This window comes from Setaria italica, chromosome I, assembly GCF_000263155.2.
Source record: "Setaria italica strain Yugu1 chromosome I, Setaria_italica_v2.0, whole genome shotgun sequence".
NCBI lineage: Eukaryota > Viridiplantae > Streptophyta > Magnoliopsida > Poales > Poaceae > Setaria > Setaria italica.
Genome location: NC_028450.1, coordinates 4,679,359 through 4,701,334, shown reverse-complemented (window position 1 = coordinate 4,701,334; position 21,976 = coordinate 4,679,359). Strand labels below are relative to the sequence as shown.

The window sequence follows — 21,976 nt, the reverse complement described above, 5'->3', positions numbered from 1 at the left end:
AATAGCAGGAATCTACATTTCTTAGATCAACTAAAACTAGGATCTTAACATCTAGAACATAAACACATCTTAGTAAATAAGTTGAGTAATCAACCGGCGGCAATGTTGTGCGATGAGTCGGCCAGCTCAATTGGGGCAGTGGTCGGTGAAGGGGACGCCAGTGTTGGGGTATCACGTAGGAGCTCCCATCGACCTTCGGGTCTCCACCTCGTCTGTCCGGGGACGACGACGGTGAAGCGGCAGCGGCCTTCAGAGGGCTCCAACACCGCCGGGATCGGGGTGGTGATGTAGGGTGGCGTGCGTGGGTTTGGCGTGCGATCCCAAAACCAGCCGAGCCACCCTCTTTTAATATAGCGCTGGGCGATCTGGGGCCGCAACCACAAGTTGGTTGCGCCTCCGATCAAGAAGCGAGGTGGCGCGGGAGTCCGAGTCATGGGTGACGATCCTCGTTATCCCTCCCCTTCTCTCTCGGCCTTTTGACCACCTCTGGTATTTTTCCAACAATGATTTGACTTGCACTGGCTTGCATTTGTTGGGTCCGTGGCCGTAGTTGAACTCAGATTAGAAACATGGTGTGGCGTTGCTGCATCTGATAGCCCCCATTAGTGGACTCAGTAGGATCATACGGCTTGCCTGATAGAGTTAATCGGGGTTGACTCAAGCCTGATGGAGCTCATTAGGCTCATCGCTGAACCACGGTGGCAATAGCAAGAGCTTTGGAAAAATAATCAAGTAAACTTTTCGAATTTCTCAAAAAAAGCCAAATCAGTTTGGTTTCTTTGATGAATCATCCTCTAAAGATGTAACATCGTTGCTACTGTTATCTTTGTTTATGTCACTGTTTCAAGTTCAGGAACTACAGCTGTAGAATAGGCTAAGCAATTAGCCCAGCTCTTTGGTTACCTGAGTAACACAATTTTTTTTTGCCTTCCAACATTATCCATACATACGCTTCGTGTCCTTAAACCAATCACTGGCTGCAAGCTCCATTAGATAGCTTCAAGCAGGTATCTGTAAATTGGATATTAGCTTATTAAAATTCTTTATATTATCTGACATGCTATAACATACAAACAAGAAGATTTAGACATTTGGTCATGTGGGAAGTTCTTGCTACGAACTTTGAAAAGCTTGTTGTCAGGTGCTGCTGGTTTAGTCTTGGGGTCCATTTTATTAGGCTTCTCATCCTTTTGTGATCAAGACACATCAGCCATGCTCCTTTGCAGCATATTAATGTTATCCTACTATGACAATGTGTATGTTAAAATGGAAAAATGGCCTCTTGTTGCAGCCATGTCACTCTGTTCTTGATGGGAGGAAGAGCCAAATCATAGCAGGAAGGCATTGTTTTGATGGGCCGTGGCATGCTTGTCTTTGAAAGCTCCGGTCTTGATCTCATGTTATTTTAAAAAGCTCTATCTTTTAATTGTTGTAGGCTCCAGATTAATTTAGACTCCTGCAGGTATTTTTATAAACAGCAGACTCCAAATTTAGCGTTCTACGTTATGTTTATCTATTAGTTGTTTTATATAGCCAGCAAAAAAAATAGCTATTTGACATGAATTAACGTGTTATAAATAATTTAAAACTTGTCTGTCTTACAAGTTAGATTTTTCAAGGGAATGCCTAATTGACTTTTTGAGGAGACACCTTATGTCTTATATTGGTATTGTGCACTTTCTTTTGGAGTCAAAACTATCTGTACTGCTTGTTTATTGTGATAGATTCCATTAATTTTCATTTCTAATCATATAATTTGGTCAAGGTGTTTACTAATGTTATATTTAAATAACTGATCAGTACATGAGGTTTGTTGTCTGTATTGTTTCAGGATATAGCATTGTCAGTAGTATTGTGCTTCTGAATGGAGTGCATTGTATTCACTGGTTGTTTTTTAGCACTTGATGCATGCCTCGCTCCAAAACTTCATTATGTGAATTAAAGTAAGTTTGAGGCAACTTTGATCTATGTTTCACGGCCAACCTCTTGTAGGAAGGATATGTTGCTCCTACTACTTTTGTGTGTCCAGTGAGATCTCTGAGATGGAGGCGTGTTCGGTGTCATTGATCCGTTGTAGACACTTTGTCGAAGTCATTCTACAGGTGGGACTGACATGTGGTTGGTTACTGTCACATTTTTGCACTATTTTGTGCCGAATTACTATGTCCTGATAGTCTCTATTTTGTTACCCCTTATTTTGACGATTGCAGATGGAAAATGTGAAAGAAGAACAATAATAGTAACATATATGATTTTGATTACTCCAAGGCATTGCAGGTTATAGAACTTCAACAAGTAGTTTGCTAACTGGACTCTATATTCTCAGTACTTGTTTTTCTTTTTCAGTCTTATGTGTTGCACTCATAGTTAAATTCTACAGCTTACATTGCAGCAATGGTGCTTGCTAGAAAGGAAGATTAAGGTCATAACCTCTAATGGTTTCATTGATTTTATTTATCAGTAGCTGACTATGGTTTTTTCCATGATGTTCGGTTGACAGGCTCTCGTGGCAATGCCAGCCCCTGACTTCAGTCTGTGCTTATTCTTAATCCCTGAACATGTGGTATGAAAAATTGCATCCTGTCCTTATATTATCTCGATTGATCCGTTCCTCCTCCGCGTTTCCTGACTGGGCGCAGACTGTCGGGCTGGAGGTTTATCAGATTGGGGGAATTCGATTGCCCTGCAGGGTTTGCAATATTGAGTTGAGAGGGTTCCGATTCAATGGGTTCTGGATGAAGAGGTTGGAGCAGTGCCCATCCTCCTCCTGTCAAAACTTTGAAACTTCTCTCCCCGTTCTTGATACACAATGTTACCTCGGGCCTTTGATTTCCTCTTTTGCTTCGTTTTATGAAGAGTGCCTACCTGATTAGAACTGTCCAAAGCTTGCTAATCATGGGATGGCCTTGTTCTCTTATTGAAATGTATCGTTACTGAATTAGGTCATTAAAAGTGTATCAGCTTAGATAGGAAATTCAAGTGCAAACGTTCAAGACTCCACCTTCATGTATTATTGTCAGAATTCATCCTTCTTAGATCATCAGTGCAACTGTTGTATAGGAGGCTGTCCGACAAGCTTGGAGAGGGGTTGACTTTAAGAGAAATAGGAGATTTTAGATTGGGAAGGCTTCTTTAATTTATATTTTTCTTGTTTGATTCGTAGTGATTACTTGGTCTGAGCCTCTGAGGTAGCTTAGTTCCAATGGTGACAGATTTTTCTTTGCTAAATCTTTAGACAAGAAGAGTTTGACAAGTTAGCAGCCGGTGGTCTTCATGTCAGATGTATCTCGATGTCTAATCCCATATTTAGTACTGTCCAAACCTTCTGGTAGGCTATGTATGTAAGACACACTCTTAAGAAGAGGAGAAAATTAGTATTAGTGACACATTTCTTTCGATGGGGCGCATATCAAAATTCTTTCTTGAGTATCTCGATGGCTAGAAAAATCTTCCTTTTTTATTGTTTTTTATTTTCGAAAAATGCGTTCGATCGGATCTCCTCGTCAACCAAGCGATAGTTTACGAGCGCTTGTGCGAAAATAAGCAAGTTACTCTGAAATAAGCATTTTACAATGTTGGCCAAGCTAAATATAGAAAACCAAATCGTTCCATTGCTGTCACTAGGATTCAAGTAACACATTTCAACATTTGAAGCATCTATTCATCACGAAGTAACTTGTTTAAATGTGGATAACCCAAAGATCACATAAGTTAGGCCCTGTTTAGTTACTCCCAACTCCCAACTTTGACACTATGCAAAAAGAAGATTCCCCATCACATCAAACTTGCGGTACATGCATGGAGTACTAAATGTAGATGAAATTAAAAACTAATTGCACAGTTTTGTTGTACTTTGCGAGACGAATCTTTTGAGCCTAATTAGTCAATATTTGGACAATAATTCACAAATACAAACGAAACGCTACAGTGTGCTACAGTGCTGTAACAGTAATTTGGCACCTCCCAAATTCCCCAACTAAACAAGGCCTTAACTACCAACCACACCATACGCTTCACATGCACAGTTGCACGTCGCATACAACCAAACCAGCAGGGTGGTGCGCTGCACCTGGGCCCATGCCGACACCTGCAACGGATTGACCACCATCAATGACCAAGACCCCGAATTAAACACGACAAAAAGAATTCAAAATTAAAAACCCACCCGATTACCTCCGCTTCATTAACGTTCTAATCATTCCGCTCGCCCGCGGCCATTGCTCCCCTCCCTCCACCCCTCCCCCCCTCCCTCCTCCCCGCCTCCCCAACCACCGCCTCGGCCTCCCGGATCCCCCTCGGGCCGCCGGATCCGGCGAGGCAGATCCGAGGCGGCTCCGCGGAGGATTCCTCAGGTCCGGGTGGGCGCCACCTTGCAGGCGGGGGGCGTAATTCCGAGAGGAGGGCGAGCCGGGAGGCGCGCGGGGGTGGTGGATGAGCGCGGGGAGGCCCCGCCGCCGCACAGCGTAGGAGCGCCGCTCACCACTGGGAGGCGCTATGATCGAGCAGTTCGTCAATTTCGTCATCCGGCCGCCCCGGTACGCGCCCTGTCCTGTCCCCCATATATCCCGAGCTGCTGCATTGGTTGCTTGTGTCTATTACAGGCGCATCAAATGTGCTGCTGCATTGGATGTTGCCGTGTTATTTTGAAAATTAGAGCGCCGCGGGATGGATGCTAGCGTTAGGTGCAGCCGCAGGTCCGCAAGCGTTGTTGAAATGTTAGCGTTGTCGATGGATATCGAGGCCGAAATGTTACCTGCAAATGTACAATCTCGAATTCCAACGGAGGATGAGATCATGAGATTGAGGATTGTTAGTTACTGGTTTCTGGAGGTCTGCATGTGTCCTTTGTTATGTTAATGCAAATCTGTACCATGTGCTATTAAAGCAAGAGTTAGGTACGGTTGCAATATTCATTGGGGGTCTTCTGTTTGTCATGTTATGTGTAGTAGCTGAACTTGCATGAGCATGCCGTATGATGCTCATAGCTGTCAAGAGTCGCTTTTCGTGTTAATGTATGCATAAAAGAATAAAGTTTAACTGCCCTGTTAATGTTATCTTCTGCTCGAGTCACAAATTTGAGATCCTGACTGAGGAGAGATCATGTGTGAATTTTTGGCTTCTATTACTTGCTGGTGCTCTTTTTCTTTTTGTTGCAACCTTTTTGGAACACAGCTGTAAAGTGTTGCTTTGTTTAGGATGTATGTGTATGATTTTTCTGCAGCATTAATTGGAATATGGCATGCTTCTTTGTTCCTCACATTTCAAAGCTGAGAATCTCATGGAAGATATCCTAATAGGCTGCCAGTGCCTTGTATAGTTTTGGTTGCAAATATTAATTTGATGTAATAATAAAGTTAGCTGATCGATGGCTTTGCACCTTTTGCATACTCATTGGTATCGTTTTGTACCTAGTCTTTTCAAAATGCAATAATGATTGGAGTCCATCAAAACGTGAAATTCATTGAGCTAAAAAAAGTTAAATTCATTGAACAAGTTAAGGATTCATCAATGTATCTGGTGTATTGGGACTGAATGGATTCTAATTTGCAGGTCAGAATATGATCCAGATCAGTATCTATGGGACACAGAGTTTATCCTCGCAGGACGGAAATACAAACGACTAGACTTGGAGGCAAGTACGGAGATCAATTATCGAGGTTTTTTCTGTCTTTTATTTGCTGAAGGGAAGTTCGATGGCAACTATAAGCTTCTTTGTTGATAACCTTATTGTTATACTTGTACCTGGCAGCTTACAAATGCAAGAGGCTATATCTTAAAATGCAGCCACTATGTTCCTGCTTTTATCCCAGAGAATACTGCTCTCCCATGTGTGGTCTACTGCCACGGAAATAGGTAGGTACTCAACATGTCTGCTCCATGTTCCATATGTTTGATGATTCATTGGGTGATTCCTTCTTTTAAGATTCTGATTTTGTGCAAGTCGCTTTATATTGATACACAAGCCTTTGGAAAATCATCTATTGAGTTGGTAGCACAAGTTACAATTTTCTGCTCCTCTTTATTTATATCACACAGCACCTCAAGCAGTCACTGTATCTTTTGGAATATTAAACAGGCTTTGCTTTGACTCAATGCAGTGGATGCCGAGCGGATGCAAATGAAGCCGCTGTAATACTGCTTTCTTCAAATATCACTGTTTTCACACTTGACTTTTCTGGGTCAGGTCTATCAGGTGGAGATTATGTCAGCCTGGGTTGGCATGAGGTACATAATCTCTATCAATGTTGTTCTTTGCTTATTCTACATTTATATTTTGGGTGATCACACACTTCTGAAGTCCACAACAATTTACTTCTAGAAAGAGGACCTCAAATGTGCGGTGTCATGTCTACGGGCCAATAAGCAAGTTTCCAGTATAGGCCTTTGGGGGCGATCGATGGGCGCCGTTACAAGGTAATTTGTAGTTTTTGTTAAAGTTCATTTTTCTACTTGGTGCGGATCTCTCTGTTTTACTTCATATGATTCATAATTCATTATTTTAAGAAGCACTGTGTATGAAGAGACTCTTGATTCTTCCATGCTCTTTTCAAATGATATTCTCAACATTGTTTTCACACTTTAATTTCATGGCTCAAATATTTCATCACCAATTGATGGATGTCCCCTGTAATTCATTACAATATTTTGTATACAAATGTGATACAGCCTACTCTATGGAGCAGAAGATCCCTCTATTGCTGGCATGGTATTGGATAGTGCTTTTACTAATTTGTATGACTTGATGATGGAACTTGTCGACGTTTACAAAATTCGAGTTCCTAAATTCACGGTATGCCCAGCACTCCTGCATGTGTTACTTTTGTGCAACTACAATACTACCACAAGAATGCTGTAGATGTGCATTGCCATAATAAATGGGGACTTATGGTTTTCACATTTTTAACTTCGAAGCATAAGCCAATAGGACGTACTTTCTTTCCCTTTATATTGAACTTTCACCTATGTTATTGAGTTAATAGATGAATCTGCATGCTCGCCATTGGACTAAATTCGGGAATTCGTAAAAGGATGAGGCAATTGTTAGATCTAGTGATGTTCCATACTATCTTCCTTCCTTACTAGCACAAGGATAATTACTTTACTTGTAAAGTTTTAATGGGTTGTTCTAAACTCTGTCCTTTCAGGTTAAGATGGCTGTACAGTACATGCGGCGAATTATTCAGAAAAGAGCCAAGTTTGACATAATGGATCTTAATGTTTTAAAGGTACATTCCTAAACCTATACCATATCCCTTCATTCATTAATTTGGCACCCTGTCACCCTGAATCTTTAATATAAAACCATAGAAGAATTCAACTCATGATGTGTTATGGCAAGTGGGCCGGCCACAGGCTTAGGCCCACGAGCACAGCAGCTCATGAACAGTGCCACGAATAGGAGTAGTTGGTTTCTTAGGAAAGAGATAAGTTAGATGGATTTGGGTAGGAGGTTAGGATATTTGCTTAAGGGTCAAGTCAGTCGTCTCTATAAAAGAGACCCCATTGTATCAATGAAAGGCAAGGAAGAAGTAGAGGATTAATCTCAGAGCCTCCAGCGTGAGGGCGAGATCCCATCTACTACCTTCCCTATCTTAGTAAAGTAGCCATATCAACTTTGGTATTCAGAGCCTTTGATCCTGCAACCTTTCCCACCACAATTTTTTTTTCTAGATTGGATCGGTTCCTGTTGCCCACAAATGCCAACCAATTTTCCACCCTAATCCAGTTCAGCTACCACACCTAGATTGCATCTGTTTGCCACCATGGGAGAATACATCACCAAAGAGGACTTTCAAACTGCTGTCGACAAGATCGCCGCTGCAATTGACTCCGTGATGGCATCCTTTCCGCCAGCATCCTCGCCAACAGCATCCATGGGAACCACGTATGTATAGTCACGGTGCCGTGGGCCTGCACGCCGTCTCCACCAACATCGGCGGCAATGGCAGTGGTGCCAACTGTGACTGCATCTTCCACCATCGCTGAGATACTCGCCAAGATCGACTCCGTCTTCGCATCACCACCAGCATCCCCGACTGGCAAAGCGATGCCAGTGGCGCCGCCAGCTACTCCAGCCCTGACGTCCACTATCCTGGGGCCTGCGGCAGCATCTCCTCCACCAACAGCAGCAGTGACTCCACCCACGCCTCCACGACTGTGGGCCATTGCCCCTGCACGGTTATCGTCATCCTTGATCCTGGCTGTAACATCTACTCTGGTGGCATCACCACCGACTGCAACCTTTGCCGCATCAGCACCAATGCAACTCCAGACTGTGCTGCCACTAGCACCTCCAGGCACGACAGCCCCTACCACGACGATCGCGACAACACCGCCTTCGTTGACTTTAGTGCTGGCAACATCTGCATCAACATCATCTGAATCTGCGCTGATGATTCTGCCCCCGCAGGTGTCGTCCATAAGCCAGCTGCCAAGTCTTGGGGCGGATGTTGTGATGTCTCGTGTTGACAGACGCGCGCGTGCCATGCGGCATTACAGCCGCCGACCGCACCTCTGTACTGTAGCACAGATCGGGCTTCGGCAACTTCTTCGTATGGGCCTGCGGTCGTATGACACGTATGGCCACCGTCACAGGCTGCACCTTCATTGTCGCGCGCCGCATCAGCCTCTCCATCGCCTTCAGCACATCTTGGGCGGACGCATCAGGCCTCCCAGCAGAGAGACGTACTTGCACCGCCGCCTCAGATGCAAACGCCCCCTTCCGTGCCACCGCCTACAACGCTCCTCCCTGGCTTTTCACATGCGGGGCCACATCAACACTTGCACAGGATTTCATCTGTCTCCGCGCGCCTCTGCATGCTGGGGAGGCAACTCGCTGCCGGCTGCGCCCCATCCTCTTCGCTGGTTCTGCCTCTGTCTGCTGCCGGGCTCCACACTGCATCATCCATGCCTGAGAACCAGACCTGGAGGCCATCGGGTGGGATTCGCCTCCCCAAAAGCTGCAGCCACCTTGGTGTGCTGGCTCGGCGCAGGGCACCAACTCCCCGTCAGCTGTGGTTGGCCATGGTTGATCCTGCAACTCACAATGCACAGACCTATCACTGGCGTCGACTTGGAGCTAGGCATCTTCAGATTCGTTTGATACAGGAGTTTGGGCCTCTTCACATGGGTAGCGACACAATTACATGACTCGTTGGCCGGACTCGGGACAGGAGTCGGCTGGGCTCAAGTTTCAGCATCCTGTCTGCCGCTGGCATCCTGTTTGGGCCTTGATGCACACAAACAGCAGGATTAGCCCAGGGGCTTCTACGTGCTGGGTCGTGTCCTGCTAGGCTGCTGCAGACAGCTGTGTGTGCTGCTTGTGGACCAAGGGTCGTGGCGTTGCCTGGTGTACCATGCTGCTGTGTAGTGTCTCCAACACATGACGACGTCAAACTTCTTCAGCTGCCAACTGCTCAAACGTGCTTCTTCACCACCGGGTTCAAGCTGCATAAGATTCAGCAACTTCCGGCACCATTCAGATCACATGGTCTGCAGTCCTGAGCATTGCCACAGCTCGAGGACGAGCTGTCTTCGAGGGGTAGTGAAGTGTTATGGCAAGTGGGCCGGCCACAGGCTTAGGCCCACGAGCACAGCAGCTCGTGAACAGTGCCGTGAATAGGAGTAGTTGGTTTCTTAGGAAAGAGATAAGTTAGATGGATTTGGTTAGGAGGTTAGGATATTTGCTTAAGGGTCAAGTCAGTCATCTCTATAAAAGAGACCCCATTGTATCAATGAAAGACAAGGAAGAAGTAGAGGATTAATCTCAGAGCCTCCAGCGTGAGGGCGAGATCCCATCTACTACCTTCCCTATCTCAGTAAAGTAGCCATATCATGATGGTTGTACAAACTTTTTTTTTTTGCTTATACAAGTTATGTTTATATTTTGCATTGTATGATTGTATCCATTACTTACTGCTGTAAAAATAAATATAACAGACCTTATAAATGACAACAATAAGCTATTTGTTAGTTGCTTCTAATATGGCAAGGTCATAATGACTAACCACATCTTCAGATTGTAGAATTGGCATTTTCAAGTTTCCATGTGGGATGTTTAACCGTAGAATTTCCAGTACAATTCTGGAAAAAAAATCCATTTCTTGATTTGGCTCCAATTTATTGTGATTTCCTCAGATTGGTCTGAGCAGTTTTAGGATTGAACTTTTGCATGGTCTGAGCAGTTTTAGAATTGAACTTTTGTGTTATCTTTTTCTCCTTTTTATCTAAAAGCTGCTCCACTCAAGAATTTCCAGTTTCCTAACAGTGATATTTGGTTATTGCCAGGATTTACATTTTTCTGGTTCTTTATTAGTCTGCATTATGTATTATTGACATCTCCGTATGCTGTATTTCCTGCACGATTCCCGTTACTTTTAAAGAACCTGCTCATACTTCAAATTGATCTAACTTAAGCATTCTCTTGTTCTTAACCAGTTGGCTCCCAAGATGTCTATCCCTGCATTATTTGGACATGGCTTGAATGATATGTTTATTCAGCCTCACCATTGCGAGCGTATTCACCAGGCATATGGGGTAAATGTTTATGTAGCTTACTTTATAAAGGTCGAAGGGCATATAGATGCCACATGTACTCGACAATATGGAGATTACTAGTCGACTATTGCTGCCGAAGAGCATGCTAGTCATTCTGTTAATCATTGCCTGGTTGTATGCAGGGGGATAAAAGTATAATAAAATTTGAGGGTGATCACAATTCCCCAAGACCTCAATCATATTATGATTCAGTTTCAATATTCTTCTACAAAACATTGCATCCTCCTCTGTTGCCTGCAGCACGTTCTAATAAGCTACATATGGGTGCATTTAAAGTTGGTAATGTAACCAATGAGGTAAAATTCACGAAACACCCATCACAGAACTCAATTTGAACCTGGAATTATCTATATGGTTTGACTCTAAGGAATAGCCTTTGTTTTTTGGCTGCTCTTGCAGAGTTTCTTCTTTGAAATCATCAATGGTCTGCAGCCAGCTAACACTGCTGCCTGCAGTTCATCGACAGATGCACCTAACATTCCAAATGGTGTGGTACAGCTCCTTTAGCTGCTTCCTTGTAATGTTATAGTAAGTGGTTGTATACTAACTGCTTCACCTGAAATTATTCCAGCTAAAAGATCTGCAGTTGACTTGCTGTCAGAAAGCTTGAATCAGCTGTCTGTTAACAACGAGACTGACTTGGTAGGTTTCTTGATGTTTTCTTTGTGTCTGATATGAAGCCTTTTTTTCTAACTCTTTTCCTTATGTGTATTCCATTAAATGCAGGATTTCCTTTTAGATGAAAATCGTAGCCTGTCAGAGATGGATGGGGATAGTGTTGGATCACGTCTGCAGGTAAAAAGTTCATTGTATGACTACGAGTTGGTTTACCAGAATCTTGAACCCTGTATGCTTTAGTCAAGTTTAGCATTATATACATGTGATATATTTTTCCTTGCCTTATCTTGTGCCGTCCGTTGCCTTGTTTTAAATTAGCTTATCATAAGATATGGTGGTTACGCTTTATACCAAGATGGCTTATCAGTGAATGCCATCAGAAACACATTACAGTGTTAAGAACTGAGGTTTGATATACTCGATACTTGCCTTTTGTGAATTGACTGATGATAAGTCTTCCTTTCTTATAGGATAAAATTAGTAGGCACAATGAGGAGTCCTGCTCATACACGAGCTCTAACAGAGAAAGTTGGGGCAGATGTTCATCTTTAGGAGCGGCCAGTGATGATGAGTCATCCTCGGGGGATAATAACGATAAGCAGGAGGTACATTGCCTCTGTTGCTTGACAACTTAGTAATTCAGTGCTTATATCTTAATTAAAGCTATAGTTTTCTCTAGCCGACTTCTTTCAAGCTGGTGGCATTTACTCAACACTTCGAAATGATTAATGCAATAAAAGAAATCTGATCTGGTAATTGATCTATGCATCGTAGAATAAGACAGTGAAGGCTCTGGCTACGCCTCAAAGACAAAGCCAGAGGAAACCATCTGATAAAGATAAAGCTAAGGAGAAGAAGATCCGAGCACTGTGGAAGAAGATTAAGAGCGAGAAGGTGGAGATGGGGGACAGTCTATCACAGCGCTTCAGGATGTGCCTCGGCCAACCTGCTCGGCACAAGAGGAACAAATCGTCTGGAGAGCTTACAACTCCATAGCCCTGACCCTGACAAGCCTGCTTGAACCACTGATCGTCCTGATTCTGACGGATTGTCGTCACTGCAACACTGTAACCTGTAACCATAGGTGAATATACGTAGGTTGACGCCACGATCGCGTGCCAGGATGCTTGGAAAGCTGAGAGGCACGCCCTTGTACCATCCGCTGTAATTGCCTGAAACAAGTGTAACTTCCACCTCTGACTTGCTGTCACCTGTAACTTCCTTACCCCACTTTTGCATCTTGTAGATTGCAGTGTGACAACAGCTTGTTGGTGAAATGGAATGGGTTTGGTGTTCTCACCTTGTACCGCCATTTGTTCGTAATTCTTTGGACATCTTGTTCGCTATTTTGTATTGTTTGAACTTTGAAGGATTAGTTAGACACGAATTGTGGAGCCTTGCACCTTGCTTGGTGTGGTGTTGAGGTAGAATGTGAGTGCCTGAGTTGCGTCAAGCACCCACCCATATCTGTTCGTAACTTGAGCATAAAAAATAGTCCGTTTATTTGCTCTTTGAGCAAGATTTTTTTTATAAAAAAATGGTAAGCCATTTTTACAAAAACAACAAGCAATTCCTAATGCAATATAAGCATTTTTATACCATAAAATTCTTTTTAAAAAAATGCATATGCAAGTGGAGGCCTTATGCTGAAGCTTTTATGGCAACAACACAACACGATGCTATAAAAATTCGGGCTTTTATAAAGTTATATAAAAATTAGGATAAAATCAAGGCTCAACATGTACCCGGGAAAAACATAAATCTCATTAGAGGTAAATTGGATCAATCGAAAAGGTTTGGGGAAGTAAATTGAGTCTAGATTTTATTCGGTTGCTTAGATGGCCAAAGTGAATCCGTAAGGATAGTAAAATATTTTTTTTCTAAAAATGATAGTTGCATGCACATGCATGCTAGAGTGCGAGAGCATGACCCTCGGAAACGAGCAACGTGGCAGTGTTGCGCGCTGACGCCAGCTGCAGCTGGCAGGAGAAACGTTTGCTCGGAGTGTTGGCGCGACGCGGGCGTTTCGCGCGCCCGCTCTCGTCGGCTCCCCACCGCCCTCGGCGCCGAACACGCCTGCTTCGCCACCCCATCCATCCACCACCGGATCCCCCGCGATCGAGCGCATCCTCTCCTCTCCCCTCCCACCGCAACCCGGTCCTCTCTTCCCCCATCCTCCCCTTCCGCCCCGTAGGCGCGTCCCCCCTCGTCGATCGCCCTTCTGCCCCTGCCGTGGCGTGAGTGCTGGAGATCCATCCGGAATTCGATTGGCCTCTTCGTTTCTTGGTATAAGGAAACGGTAATTAACTCGATCTTTTCTTTTTCGGCCTTGCTTCGACGGATCGCTCGTCTTGTTCCGCGGAATCTTTCTCCCCGATCCTCTTGTCCTTGTGTGCGGATTCGTTTATTTGCTGCTTGTGGAGTCCCTCTCGTTTGCAGCTCATTTTCCCCAAAGTATTTTGGCCGCGTTAGGAGATTCATTCTTAGCCTACATTTGGACGTTGTTAACTGTTCTTTTGTCCTGACGTTTAATCGCTATGTTGTTCCACATCTCCACTAGCTATGTTGTTGCTGTTTTATCTAACCTAAATCAGAAATCGTACATGTTTTGCATCCGCCACGATTTTAATCACCATCGTTAATGTCTCATCCTGAATATTATTTATATCTCCAGGCACGGAGGTTTCGCCACCATTCAAAATCGTCAAGATTGCGGAAATGGGAGGTGTAATCGGTGGTGACTCGCCAAGGAACAGTTCACCGGCAACAAAGTTAGAGAGGAAGATGGTTGAGGCCATGCAGCAGAGGGCACTGAAAGGAACTTCTGTGAAATCTTTCAACAGTGTCATCATGAAATTTCCTAAAATTGACGAGAGCTTGAGAAACTGCAGGACCATCTTTCAGCAATTTGGTGAGCTTTACATTACCCCTCTATCTGGACCAGCGCTATGATATATACCATGTCATTTAAAGTCAAAACTTGGAAGAAAAAATTGATGTATAGTTGAACTATGTAACCAGAAGCAGCACTGAAGAGTTAACCTGAATGATAAACATTTGAGAAAACTAGCATGACCAAATTGTCTAGCTCAATCAAAATGAAATCACATGGATTCATTTGGTTCTATCCAAAGGAAAGCAAAGACATTTTCTTAAAGAGTACTGCTCCACAAATGACACATTCTTCCATCCAACCACACCAGGCTTATAGGACCATAGCCTGCTGCTGCCTTTGGTCATAATGAGGCCTGGTCAGATGAATGCATTGTACTCTCTTTCTCCGAAGGTACCATGGCATCCTGTTTCGTGTACATTGTAATATTGTATTATGCCAACGAGTGACTTCAGGGTGAAATCAACCAGATGACACTTCAGGCGTACCTTCTTCATTACGGCTCTATTTGGAAGATTTAGCCATTTAGGGAAACTGCTCCTATGAAATCGAATCCACTAAAATAATTGGGCACAAGATAGACTGCCCAAATTTCTGTCCCAATTTACCTTTAGCAAGGGGATTTTGAGCCTCGACATGGTTTGACACCCATACGAGGAATTTGTTTTGTCATCCAGAATTACCCTGTCTAAATGGACTATAATACTGTCATTATTTCATTTGAAATTCTCTTTCATTCTTGAGGCATTTCATCAAACCCTTTTTCGTATGTTCTGACAAATGTACTTTTGTACTTATGCAGATGAAGATTCCAATGGTGAAATAGATCAACAGGAACTCAAGCACTGTTTCCAGAAATTGGGTATCGAATCTACTGATGATGAAATAAAAGATCTGTTTGAGGCATGCGACATTTATGAACACATGGGCATGAAATTCAATGAGTTCATTGTCTTCCTGTGCCTTGTTTATCTTCTCAATGATCCTGCGGTGTCTGAAGCAGTATCCTTCATACAGTAAAAAATATTTACTCTCCAAAGTTTGATTTGGCTCATATTTTTTAGCACAGGAAATCCACATAAGGCATTAATTTTCTCAAAATATTCAGAGTCTGTTTATTTCTCTATTTTAATGGCAAAATAAGATATTACTCAAATTGTGGTATGTGCTTACCTGATATTTGGAGTTAATCAAGGAAATTGCTTCATATGATGCATATATCGTATCAAGATTTCTTTCTTTGTGAGAATTTGAAGACAAAAAGATTGAAAGAAGTTAATAGATAAAAATTACCTTCTTGAAGGTCATTGTATAATTTTTATATTAAGTTATATAAGGGCTCTTAGGAGGATACCTTAGACATTTTTTGAGCACTAGACATTCTCTAGCTGTGATCCTATTTTACTTGTTTCCTTGTCCCTTTTTTCTATATTGTTTATGTCCTTGACATGATGCTTCAGAGAAAAAGAATGGGATTAGGCAGTCTTGAGCCAACATTTGAGACACTGGTTGAGTCATTTGTCTTCTTGGACAAGAACAAAGATGGGTATGTCAGTAAGAACGAGATGATACAAGCAATAAATGAAACTACTGCAGGAGAGCGCTCTTCTGGGCGCATAGGCGTGAAAAGATTTGGTTAGTTATCTTTTCACTGGCACCATCATCTCACGACCACATCCCCTTATCTTCTCCTCTGTTAGTTTCTAGGTGTTTTTTCACTATAACCACCCGATGTTGGCACGCCAGTACTTTGTCAGTCGTCTTCTCTTTGTCATGCCATTGCTTTTCTTTTTTCCTTTTAGAAATCAGTGATCTGATACTTTGGTCTGGGTGGATAGCTCTTTTTCTCTTTTTGAGGTCATGATGGGTAGGATGAAACTGCTCATAGCTTGTTATTTTTTCTTTCTTCAGCTATGATAATCAAAGATAGATAGGAATTTTGATAAAAGATAAGTTAGGACTTAGGATCAACTTCATGCTTTCAGAAACTTTAAATTATTTTGGAACCAGTCCAAGACTCCCATCATTGAAGACTGATGCTTACATTTGAAGATTTCCCATATCGTATTCGAGACAAAGATTTCCCATATCATTTCAGCAAAGCTTAGGATTATTCAGTGTTCATTGATGAAAATGGTTACTCCAATCCAGTTAATACTGTCTACTACATGTATATGTTTGGCCTAATATTTACTCTCTTGGTGTCTCCAGAGGAAATGGATTGGGACAAGAATGGCACAGTGACCTTCAAGGAGTTCCTCTTCGCTTTTACTCGGTGGGTGGGGATTGACAATGAGGACGATGACGAGGAGGACAATGAATGAGCGTGCCAACTGAAGATTAGGCGTTCTGATTTGGCCATGTCAGCCCTTAGGAGGCCTCCAGCAGCTTCCTCCGCTAGTACTATAGCTGTTCATGTTCCATGGTGTCTAGCTGATCGTAGATGCTTATGTTCGCATTAATAGAATGAACCCCCCGAGTTGTTTCTAGTTATGGTAAGATTTTGCTGATAAAAGAGTTACATTGTTGAGATGATGTTCAGTTAGGTTACCCTGTTATTCGGAAGTTTGGAACATGTTAAGAAAATGCAGAATGCTCTGTCCTTTGATACTGGCTGTTTCTCTACATCCAGTATCTTTGTAGAATTTTGGTCACGGCCAGACGGCCAGTACAAAACTTCGAGTCGCTTCAGTAGCAAAGGTGTTCAAATACGTGTGCAGTAGGATAGAATCAGAGTCTCATAGTCTGTCATAGGCCATGAGTGAAAGAGCCACTACAACCTCACTCTCAAGCTTAGGTTCGCCTTTGCCGGCCTGCTCGTGAAGGACTGGAGGAATCTTTCCCAATCCGGCCAAACCCTTGCTGTACAGGGCACGCCGCTGCACAGTGTCATCGGTGGAACATCTTTCCTGATCGAGGGGCAGATAATGACTTGGGATACAAATTAAGATAATGACTTGGGATACAAATTACAAAGCAGGAGGAATCGAAGGTTCAAATTCGAGCATTTTCCATTTAAAATATAGCTGAATAAATAAATGAATTGTTGATAAAATAACATGTTACGGTTGAGTTGTTTATGCAAATTAAAATATTCAGTGATGGATAAAATCGTTCCGGTTGGGTGTGTACACAGCACGGTCTTACGAAAACTACAAAGCACTCACGTGCATGGCACTTCATCATTTGAAACGTCTGAATAAATGGAATGAATCATCGATCGGACCAGTCCTGTTTGGTTGAGTGTGTCATCAGAATGTGATTGTTCGCTTACAACTGAATTGTTGGCTGACTTTTTCTTTTTTATGATAAGTTTGGATAACATTTTTTAAAAATATATTTTATAAATACGCATTAACTAGTTCTCACCGTTGCGAACAAATACTTGAACACCACGAACAAATGACTATTTTCTACAAACAAATAAATAAACATGATGAACAAAAAATGGTACAATGCAAACAAAAATATTGTGCATCATGAACATTTGATTGTACAGGACAAAAATAAAATCTAGACATCGTGAACAAATCCACATCATCGAACAACTTATTTTTCTTATTCTTGCTATTACAACTTGTTGGCCATGTATAAATATTTTTGTTTGCCTATCATGATATGAACTAGTCAACCATGTAGATTCGTGTGTTAAATTATTTGTTCAATTGAACTATTCAACCATGCAGATTTGTGGATTACAATATTATTATATGTCTATAATGCATTTATTTCAAGTGTACGATTTTTTATGCGGTGAGTTTATATAATTTATTTTATATGTATAAATACTTATTACGTGAGTTCCTACAATTTGTTCAAGGTATATAGATCTTTTGTTCCGTTAGTTCATATAATTTGTTCAATGTGTACTATTGTTCCGTGAGTTTATATAATTTGTTCTAGGTGTATTTATTTTTTTTCTATGAATTCATTTAATTTGTTCTGTGAGTATAATTTTTTCCTTAAGTTTGTATATTTGTTCCAGATATATGTATCTGGAAAAAAATCTTAGATGCTCATATTCTACTATTTTGTCTTACAATATCAAGTTTTCAATCTTTTGTTTGGTATATTATTATTTGCACGTCCTTTTAATTTCAAAACTACATGAGTGTATGTATCCGTTTTTATTCTGTGAGTTCGTATAATTTGTTCGATGCGTATGATTATTTTGTTCCATGAGTTTGTAGAATTTGTTCCGCGCGTTCGTGTCTTGCAGAAAATATGCAACCTTGATTAAAAAATATGAATAAAAAATTTTATCTAAATATAGTCAAGTTGGATCTTGTTGTGAAGGTTTTATTGTAACAAACCCAATGGTGCAATTGGAATTTAATTTTGATGTTCAGTGTAAGATTTATAGCTTTTTTAGTTTGAAAGTAAGATGACATCATCAGTTTTATTTCTTCTTGCATGCATACACCAGCTCGAAAATAGCCAACGGAGCGCGCTAAGTGCGCAAACAGTTAACAAAAATAGTCTTATGCGCGATAATTATTGGGCTGAAAAACGGCCCACCGGATACTGCCGATAGAAGGCGACAACTACAGGTTTGTCACCTGCATTGAGACATAATCACACCCCGGTTGCTTTGGTCAGTACCCCATCACCACATGCCTTCTTCCCTCTTTGTCCTCTCGGCGCTAGCGACTTTGTATTAACTACCTATTATGTATTCTGTATGTGTGATTTATGAATAGGCGTGACGTGTTGTAATTAATAGTACTTGCCCATCTCGAAGCCTCCTTCTCCTTAATATAATTGGCAGCGCTTCTACCAGCTCATTTTTTCTTTAAAAAAAGCAGAGCATCCGAAATCAAATCCGGATCGCGCCGTTGTGTTTTGGGCCAAACACTACAAGAATATTTTTTCCCAGCAGTTTCTTTACAAATGGCCAACGGTTTCTAGTAACTGTGGGAAATGAGTTTGTGGGGATTACATTGCGGGTGATTTGATAAAACTTCTGGGAAAAAGACAAATTACACTATATAAACTGTCGGCCATTCGAGGAAAAGTAGTAGAAATTAAAGCATCAAAACTGTTGGCCACTCATTAAAAACTGTTGGGAATGACTGTATATCTTGTAGTGAAATTAATAAATTTGGATTGCACAATTGTATATGGTACCCACACCTATCTTTGTAGAACTTTGGTCATGGCCAGTACAGACTTTGAGTCGCTTCAGTAGTGATCAAAGGTGACAAGGTGTGCAGTAGGATAGCATCCCGGTGGTGAGAGAGCGGGCGATGAGTGAAAGCACCACTACAGTGGTGGCACCGTACCCAAGCCAAGCGTAGGCTCATCTTCTCCGGCGTCTTTGCCGGCCTGGTGGAAGCAAGTGGAACCTACTAGTTTCCTAATCTGGCCAGTACCTTGCTGTACAAGGCGCCGACGAGCACGCGGCCGCTGCACAGTGCTCACCGGCCGCTGCATTCACCTTGTTGCTGAGCTCCTTCCACGCCTTTTCGTGTCGTAGTTGCAAATTGCGATGGCCTCTCTTGACGACGACGACGGCTCCAGCCTCGAGTTCTGGCTCTGGATGCTCGCGTTTCGCCCTCATCGGATGATCGTACGTGTGCTCGCCCTGTTGTAACCGGCCCCCAAGTCGATTTGTGCTTTCTCTCCCAATTTAAGCCCGTTTGAGGCCATCGCTCTTTGCAACCATCTAATTTCAGCCGAATGGAGCGACATACCCTTTGTGCTGCGAGCAATTGTCGGGTTGAGCGGCTGAAGGGCTTGACTCGTAGCAACGATCAAGTTTCATGCTTTCATCAGAGATTACAAACTGGTACTAATCGAGAGCATCATCCAGACCTAGTAGATGAACTGACAGCAGAACCACCTAGACCTAGATGAACTGACAGCAGAACTAAACTGACGAAATGAACTAGGACAAGACAACTGCAAATCTGCAATAATGCTCGCATACAACCACGACGATATTCTTCCAAGCGAATCATCATCAGCCACGAAACAGCTCTCCGACCAGCTCCTTGAGCTTCCCGAGGACGAAGGAGACCGCGGTGGTCGCGGCCGGCACGAGCGGCAGGAACGCCGACGCCGCGCCGGCGCCCACGACGGAGGGCCGCCAGCGACGCCCACCACCGTGAACCGTGGTGAAATAATGGGCTTGGTCCATTCCAATTTCAAAAAATCCAAATAAATCTTAAAAGTCTATATGGGCATGAGCAAGTGGTTGGAGTGGTGCAAACCTTTAGTCCCACATTGCTAGTGGAGGAGGATGACCAACTTAAATATGGAGGTTGTCTTCACTCCTCTACGCTGTGTGTGGGGAGAGAAGGAAAGCTTCACATGCGCGCTCGCTCACCACGCCTTGCCGGGCAGGGCGTGAGCGTGCGACACCTGTGTGAATGGTCTGCCAAAATTCGACCCCTCACCTTGCGGGGGCCCGGTTTCCTTTTGCCGTTTTATTTTTTGGTTACTTGGCCTTTAAGTCAGCGAGATATATGGAAGTCTATGCCTCTTCTCGCTACTGCGCCGTCATCGTAGTCTACTCCATCCCAAGTGCCGGTGTGCACCGGCGAACGAGAGAGTAGGTCTCCGGAACCTCTCACTCTTGTGATCCTGCGCACCGAGAGAGGACGGATAAGGTTCTTGGAAGCGCTCCGCGCGACTGCTCAAGATCTTCACCACGGCTCGTCTTCTGTCCCAGTTCGGCGTTGCGGCGGTCCATCGTCTTCGGCGTCGTCTGGGACGCTCCGTCCGCAACACCGTCGCCGTTTCGTTAGCACCACTTGTCATCACGGCTGCACCCGCTAAGTACGTACGCCGTGATCCGATCTGTTATTTCAGCATGTTTTCTGAGATAATAAAGTTGTGCTTGATGTTACCTAGTATGTTAGAGAATTGCATGCTAGGTTTAATTCTTATTATGATAAATCTAGTTCAAAAATTAATCATGCAGTTTTCTAATTTTCCCACAAACCGCGTCACCGCAGTCCGGGCCCGGCCGGCGGAGACCAGCTTGAGGTCGAAGAGGGAGAGCTCGATCGCGATGGCCGCCTCCAGCACGACGGAGGCCGCGCTGATGGACTCGTAGAGGCGGGCGGCTAGGAGCTCCGTCTCGCCGCCGGCCTCCCGGGCCCGCTACAGCCAGGCCGGCGGATTGATGAAGGGCCGGGCCTTGGCTAACATGAGGAGCGTCGACCACGGCAGCAGCGAGCCCGACATCCTCTCCAGGTACTTTTCGTCCGGCTCATCTTCTTCGTCGTCGGCACGCTGATGAGCACAAGGAACATTCAACAAAACCCCAGTGATCGGAAAAGAACGAAGGAATCAGATCACACATTTGCTACAGATCGATGAGTAGGTTTTTTCTTTTCAAGATCAGAAGTTTCAGAACACATGATCCAGCATGCAGATCGAGTTGAAAGCCCGAGATCAGGAAAAAAAAAAGAGCACGGATAGGGATCACAACAGTGGAAGAATTAGCTCACGGTGTCGGCGGCGGCGGGGTGGTTGCCGCCTTCACCAGCCCCCGTCGTGTCATCAGCGGCCTCCTCCGACGCTCTGCGTCCAGCGAGGCGCCGGCGGCTTACCTTCGCCGCTGGCCGGCGGTTTCCGCCGGCTTGACCCTCGGCCACCTCCTCCATCTCTGCTCTCTAGCTGCCGCCGGTGTGGTTCCTCTGGGTATCTCCGGTCGATCTGGAGTGGTGGGATGGGTTGCTGGCTTTACAGTACACGCGTGCTCTAGGGGGTGTTTGGATGCGGGGTACTAAACTTTAGGAGGGGTCACATTGGATGTTCGGACGCTAATTAGGAGGACTAAACATGAGCTAATTATAAAACTAACTGCAGAACCCCTATACTAATTCGCGAGACGAATCTATTAAGCCTAATTAATCCATCATTAGCAAATGGTTACTGTAGCACCACATTGTCAAATCA

General features: G+C 43.6%; 2 protein-coding genes across 5 annotated transcripts; both read left to right on the top strand.

The window, feature by feature from the left end:
* Positions 1-4,222: 4,222 nt before the first annotated feature.
* LOC101776234 lies at positions 4,223-12,509 on the top strand. 4 transcript variants are annotated; one of them, XM_004951505.4, is made up of 14 exons: positions 4,223-4,535; positions 5,551-5,632; positions 5,750-5,853; positions 6,099-6,225; positions 6,320-6,414; positions 6,667-6,790; positions 7,146-7,226; positions 10,438-10,536; positions 10,680-10,853; positions 10,957-11,044; positions 11,129-11,199; positions 11,284-11,352; positions 11,646-11,780; positions 11,950-12,509. In XM_004951505.4, the coding sequence occupies exons 1-14, from the start codon at positions 4,495-4,497 to the stop codon at positions 12,169-12,171; spliced, it is 1,512 nt and encodes a 503-aa protein (XP_004951562.1). In that variant the 5' UTR covers positions 4,223-4,494; the 3' UTR covers positions 12,172-12,509. The 4 variants fall into 4 exon arrangements, with proteins under 4 accessions (XP_004951562.1, XP_022685119.1, XP_022685123.1 ...); XM_022829384.1 differs by having other exon boundaries at positions 4,485-4,535; positions 6,185-6,225; XM_022829388.1 differs by having other exon boundaries at positions 4,517-4,535; positions 5,551-5,657; positions 6,185-6,225.
* A 699-nt stretch (positions 12,510-13,208) lies between these two features.
* Positions 13,209-16,598, top strand: LOC101775834 (probable calcium-binding protein CML21). Its single transcript, XM_004951504.2, has 5 exons — positions 13,209-13,474; positions 13,850-14,086; positions 14,871-15,070; positions 15,529-15,703; positions 16,280-16,598. Exons 2-5 carry the CDS (start codon positions 13,894-13,896, stop codon positions 16,390-16,392), a joined length of 681 nt encoding a protein of 226 aa, XP_004951561.1. The 5' UTR covers positions 13,209-13,474; positions 13,850-13,893; the 3' UTR covers positions 16,393-16,598.
* The last annotated feature ends 5,378 nt before the right edge of the window (positions 16,599-21,976 follow it).